The following is a 5,888-nucleotide window of genomic DNA, read 5'->3' on the forward strand; positions in this document are numbered from 1 at the left end:
GCTTCAAGGTGTACGAGCAGACAAAGATGTCACTGAAGAAGGCTGCCCAGACCTTCTACGGTCTGCAAAAGTACCCGTGGAACTCGGCTGCCAAAAGCATTGTATACGTCAAGTCGCGTCTCTCGTGGATCTTCGAGACGTACACGGACGGCGGTCTGGTGTCTTCGGGCGCCATCAACCAGTACACTACCGGACAGTACTACCACTACCTTCTCGAGTTGGATTCTGCTGGTGAGATCATTGGCGGTGAGTGGGTCTACGGCTCTGATGACGACCACCCGGACTTCCTGTGGCTCCCCAAGGCGAAGCCAGCTGCTAACACTGTGACAAGCATTGGTTTGAGCTACGCGGACGTTAGCATGCTGCTGCAGAAGTCGCTGTCCTGCTAGGCATAAGGATTGTGTGTCTGGGCAGAGAATCGCTAAAGAAAGACCATTGTTTTTAAATCAGTAAAAATAGAAAGATGCCGTCTTAGAGCTTTACTGTGATCTACATGTTCTTTTATCCGCAAAATGGACATCTGAAATACCGAAATGAGGCTAGAGGTAGAACATTTTTATGCAATCTCTAAACTGGCATTTTAAAGCTGTTTTTGGTTTCAATTTCACTTTTAGAACCAAACGTTGGTGTCCAACAGAAGCTTCGGCCGGAAGCATGATGGCCTTCCTGCCCCGCTCGAGCAGCTATAACGCAACGCGAAGGAATAGCTCTGTAAGGAATACATATCAACTATCAGGGTGCCAGAGAAATAATCATTCAGTGCCCATAGGCACTTTCGAAATTGTTGGTATCTTTGAGGGGCGTCCGAGTCGGACGCCCTCCAACGTATCGACAGCATTGCGACGTTTTTGACAGGGCAAGCACAACTATGGGCACTATTCGGTGCAAACAAAACACGCAGGCTACTATCGAGATCAGCTGCACAACACGCAGCGCCTTCTTGCAGTCCTCGTTTAGACTTGATGGCGTCAGCAGCTCCAAGTACATGTAAGCACCATCATGTGTTGGTATGCCGAACTTGATAGCAAGCGTGACGAACTCGACGTGACGTCGATGGCGTCCATGGCCTTATTCTGACGAGCTTTTAGCTGCAACTCGTGATTCTGATTGTAGTGGCCTCTCCCATGGCGGCAATCTAGCCCTTAAACAGCCACCACGAAGCCGCGCTTGGCTCAGCGCCTACGAAGCCTGCAGCATATCGTATTTAGACGCTCAAAACAAAACCGAAGTGCAATCGTCGGCTACCTGTAATAGGGTTCGACGCGCACATTTTAGTTTCATTTTTGTAGCTTCCAACCTACAGTGGATTATATTACTGAACATCATTTTCCAGATCAAGGTGGCAACTAATCTTGAAATGGCGTGTCAGTGTGATTTCTAATTTAGGTCTGCGTGTCGACACCATTTTTATGCGATTAGCAAATAATTTTTTTTTCAAGACTCGCATTTTTGCCCGTTGCACTTATCAATTAACCCCTGAGTGGTACATCCCTTAGACTCAGTCTTATACCACGCGGTACACAGAGCGGAGCCAATTAGAGCGCTCATTTGCGGAAGGAGGGATCCGAGCTCAGACGTGTGGTGAAGTGCTTTCTCAGAAATAAGAGAATGGTCCTGACGCGGGGTCACTATCCCGAATCAGTGACAATTTCAAGTGATTATAGAGGATTTGGGTTGTTTGGCACGGGTGCAAGTTGCCTGTGGTGGATTAGCCATGGCGAGCAGCACCCCGTATGGAATGACGATGGATCTGATATGAGCAATGTACGAGAAGGCAAGATCCACCAAGACTTACCTCGGATCCACCCTTACCTGGATTCACTAAGATGGATATGGGATATACTATACAAGAGTGGATCGAGTGTGGATCCTATGAAGGAAGGATGGTCGGTGCCCTCTGACGGTGGATCTAGTAGCCACGGCTAATGAAGAGTCAAGATCCACCGCGAGTTACCCCGGATCCCATACTTCTGAGTTCGTATCCAAGGAGGGAGGATCCCGCCTGGAGGGACCTGGATCCAGGGTATAGGGATGAGGGATACAGTGGATCTCGAACTTTCGTGGGACAACGGAGATCACAGACGGTTGCGAGATGATGTTGGATGATTGGAGAGCTCGGATCCACGGCGAGTGTACCATTACAGTGAGGTGGATCCAAGCGACCTGGATCCGGATGAGTGTACCCATAATAGGGTGACCATGATGATTACGTCATATATCCGGTGGATCTGAAGATAACACAGCTGGGATGATGGGTCAAGGGAAGAAGGGACATGCAGCCGAGCCTGGTAAGGGATTTAGCAGATGAAAGACATAGAAGGTAGAAACCCAGGCAGGTATAGGCTTAAATATCAATACAGTCCTCAATTTGCACAGTATCACGCAAGTGCCTTCCTGCCCTCAAGAACCGGAACTACATTGGCCGTACGAGCTCCGAGAAGGTTGGGAATTGCGAATCTAGTGTTGGTAGTGATAACTGGATAATACATTGGCCAGATCCTACAACCTAGTGAGCTTTTCCTTTACTCGTGCAGATCCGACAGGTTAACCGAATTTACTACTTGGTCGGTTACACCCTAGAGGTTCTCAACTCTCAAGATCCCGTCACCGGAGGCGGCAAGTACGACTTAAAGGACAACACAAAGGCAAGGGAACACACCCGCAAGGCAACCCTACGGCTAGATCCACGATCTAGGCCCCGGATCCATAAGCTCGAATATTCGCTTAGGATACGGAACCATCCACGGACGCAGAGTGAAGATTTTCCACTGCTGCTCCACCCCATCCCCACGTCTCGCCAAGACACTCAAGCTTCACCACTTGAACTCTTCGGAAGTTACCGAGAGAGCAGATCCCGCCCTACCGACGGGTACACAAGGTGAGGAAAGTTCAGCAGAACACGGATCATCGGGGGACCCCCTCCGTTAGTCGGTGTCTGGGCGCAGTTGGTAAGTTGGATCTGGCAATCTCGCAGATTTTGCTGATTCCGCTACACCACAAAAAGCTCACTAGGTTGTAGGATCTGGCCAATGTATTATCCAGTTATCACTACCAACACTAGATTCGCAATTCCCAACCTTCTCCGAGCTCGTACGGCCAAATGTAGTTCCGGTTCTTGAGGGCAGGAAGGCACTTGCGTGATACTGTGCAAATTGAGTTCTCCATTGATATTTAAGCCTATACCTGCCTGGGTTTCTACCTTCTATGTCTTTCATCTGCTAAATCCCTTACCAGGCTCGGCTGCATGTCCCTTCTTCCCTTGACCCATCATCCCAGCTGTGTTATCTTCAGATCCACCGGATATATGACGTAATCATCATGGTCACCCTATTATGGGTACACTCATCCGGATCCAGGTCGCTTGGATCCACCTCACTGTAATGGTACACTCGCCGTGGATCCGAGCTCTCCAATCATCCAACATCATCTCGCAACCGTCTGTGATCTCCGTTGTCCCACGAAAGTTCGAGATCCACTGTATCCCTCATCCCTATACCCTGGATCCAGGTCCCTCCAGGCGGGATCCTCCCTCCTTGGATACGAACTCAGAAGTATGGGATCCGGGGTACCTCGCGGTGGATCTTGACTCTTCATTAGCCGTGGCTACTAGATCCACCTTCAGAGGGCACCGACCATTCTTCCTTCATAGGATCCACACTCGATCCACTCTTGTATAGTATATCCCATATCCATCTTAGTGAATCCAGGTAAGGGTGGATCCGAGGTAAGTCTTGTTGGATCTTGCCTTCTCGTACATCGCTCATATCAGATCCATCGTCATTCCATACGAGGTGCTGCTCGCCATGGCTAATCCACCACAGGCAACTTGCACCCGTGCCAAACAACCCAAATCCTCTATAATCACTTGAAATTGTCACTGATTCGGGATAGTGACCCCGCGTCAGGACCATTCTCTTATTTCTGAGAAAGCACTTCACCACACTTGTCTTTTTCTTGTTCTTCTTCTCTTGGTAGCTCGTAAACTGGAAGGCCATACAAACAGTTCACAATGGTCACAATCTGTTCCCGGGTCGCGGCACCAGTTGTGGTGTTGGAAATCCCACGTGAACTCTAGCTACAGATGTAGTTAGGATGTTCCCACAACAATACGTCTACTAGGATAGTAAACGATCGTTCGGGCGGACCTGAAGACCCCAGTTCTGCCCTTGCACCGGGACAAACTGGACCTTGTAAACTACTTATATAGGCCAACCAGTAATATAAGAACACGCTACTAGCACGAGCAAAGCTAGCAGGTGTTTTGAATCCTCGTGGTCCCAACAGCGGAAGGGTACCAGGCACGGGTAAGCCTTTTACGAGATCACCGAGTGTTCAACACTCGGCTGGAAGAAATAAAAGGGAGGCAAATTCAAGCACTCCCAGTCGTGCAAATAGGCAACAATAAGCCGTCACGTAAAACCTCCCGATAATAATCGGCCAATACACAAAGTCTCTTGGCCTTGCCGGATGAACCCTCGCTACAGAGCTTCGAGTTCACCGACAGGCATAACACACTCAAACAAGCTTGACCTGACGCTTACCTTGAAGCCGGACGTCGCTCTGTGTGCTTGAGTGGAAATTCTGTTCTGTATTTAAGCTTACCCTTTCGGGTCTATTCCTAATAAGAAGTCCTAATCAAGTATACAAATATCAAGTGAACAATGATCCGTTATGGATCTTCTTGCATGCCAAGCGTCGTCTGCACTGTCGCATGAGCATCTTTAACGGTCCGCGCCCTGTCCCAGACGGTGAACGTGTCTTCCAAAGGTCGCTGAGTATTCCGCGAACTCATCCCAACCGCCACTGAGGGGTTCGTACCGTAGATGGTCCGCTGAATGCGAATTCGGCCAGTCCATTATTAATAATAAGGACAGCCTGCATTCAGTGACATAGGGCCCGTATCCGATACTTGTTGAAAACTCGGAGGTGACGCCGTCGAGTCCCTTGCACCTTGGCGTCTCCGTACATCACCCGACCGAGGGTTCGTCGCTTGAACAACTTGGCCCTCGGTCGGGTGTTGTCCGGGGGCGCCAAGGTGCAAGGGACTCGACGGCGTCACCTCCGAGTTTTCAACAAGTATCGGATACGGCCCTATGTCACTGAATCGGGGCTGTCCTTATATTAATAATGGACTGGCCGTCTATATACAAAAAAGAAACATCTACGGAACGAACCCTCAGCGGCGGTTGGGATGAGTTCGCGGAATACTCAGCGACCTTTGGAAGACACGTTCACCGTCTGGGACAGGGCGCGGACCGTTAAAGATGCTCATGCGACAGTGCAGACGACGCTTGGCATGCAAGAAGATCCATAACGGATCATTGTTCATTTGATATTTGTATACTTGATTAGGACTTCTTATTAGGAATAGACCCGAAAGGGTAAGCTTAAATACAGAACAGAATTTCCACTCAAGCACACAGAGCGACGTCCGGCTTCAAGGTAAGCGTCAGGTCAAGCTTGTTTGAGTGTGTTATGCCTGTCGGTGAACTCGAAGCTCTGTAGCGAGGGTTCATCCGGCAAGGCCAAGAGACTTTGTGTATTGGCCGATTATTATCGGGAGGTTTTACGTGACGGCTTATTGTTGCCTATTTGCACGACTGGGAGTGCTTGAATTGCCTCCCTTTTATTTCTTCCAGCCGAGTGTTGAACACTCGGTGATCTCGTAAAAGGCTTACCCGTGCCTGGTACCCTTCCGCTGTTGGGACCACGAGGATTCAAAACACCTGCTAGCTTTGCTCGTGCTAGTAGCGTGTTCTTATTTTACTGGCTGGCCTATATAAGTAGTTTACAAGGTCCAGTTTGTCCCGGTGCAAGGGCAGAACTGGGGTCTTCAGGTCCGCCCGAACGATCGTTTACTATCCTAGTAAACGTATTGTTGTGGGAAC

General features: G+C 49.4%; 1 protein-coding gene across 1 annotated transcript; it reads left to right on the forward strand.

Annotated features, from left to right (window-relative positions):
- PITG_22104 (uncharacterized protein) lies at positions 1–482 on the forward strand (the record flags this gene model as incomplete). The annotated part of the gene is made up of 1 exon (XM_002909930.1): positions 1–482. One exon carries the CDS (start codon positions 27–29, stop codon positions 387–389), a length of 363 nt encoding a protein of 120 aa, XP_002909976.1.
- Between the last annotated feature and the right edge of the window lie 5,406 nt (positions 483–5,888).

Source organism: Phytophthora infestans, genomic scaffold (genome assembly GCF_000142945.1).
Source record: "Phytophthora infestans T30-4 supercont1.1161 genomic scaffold, whole genome shotgun sequence".
NCBI classification, from domain to species: domain Eukaryota; phylum Oomycota; class Peronosporomycetes; order Peronosporales; family Peronosporaceae; genus Phytophthora; species Phytophthora infestans.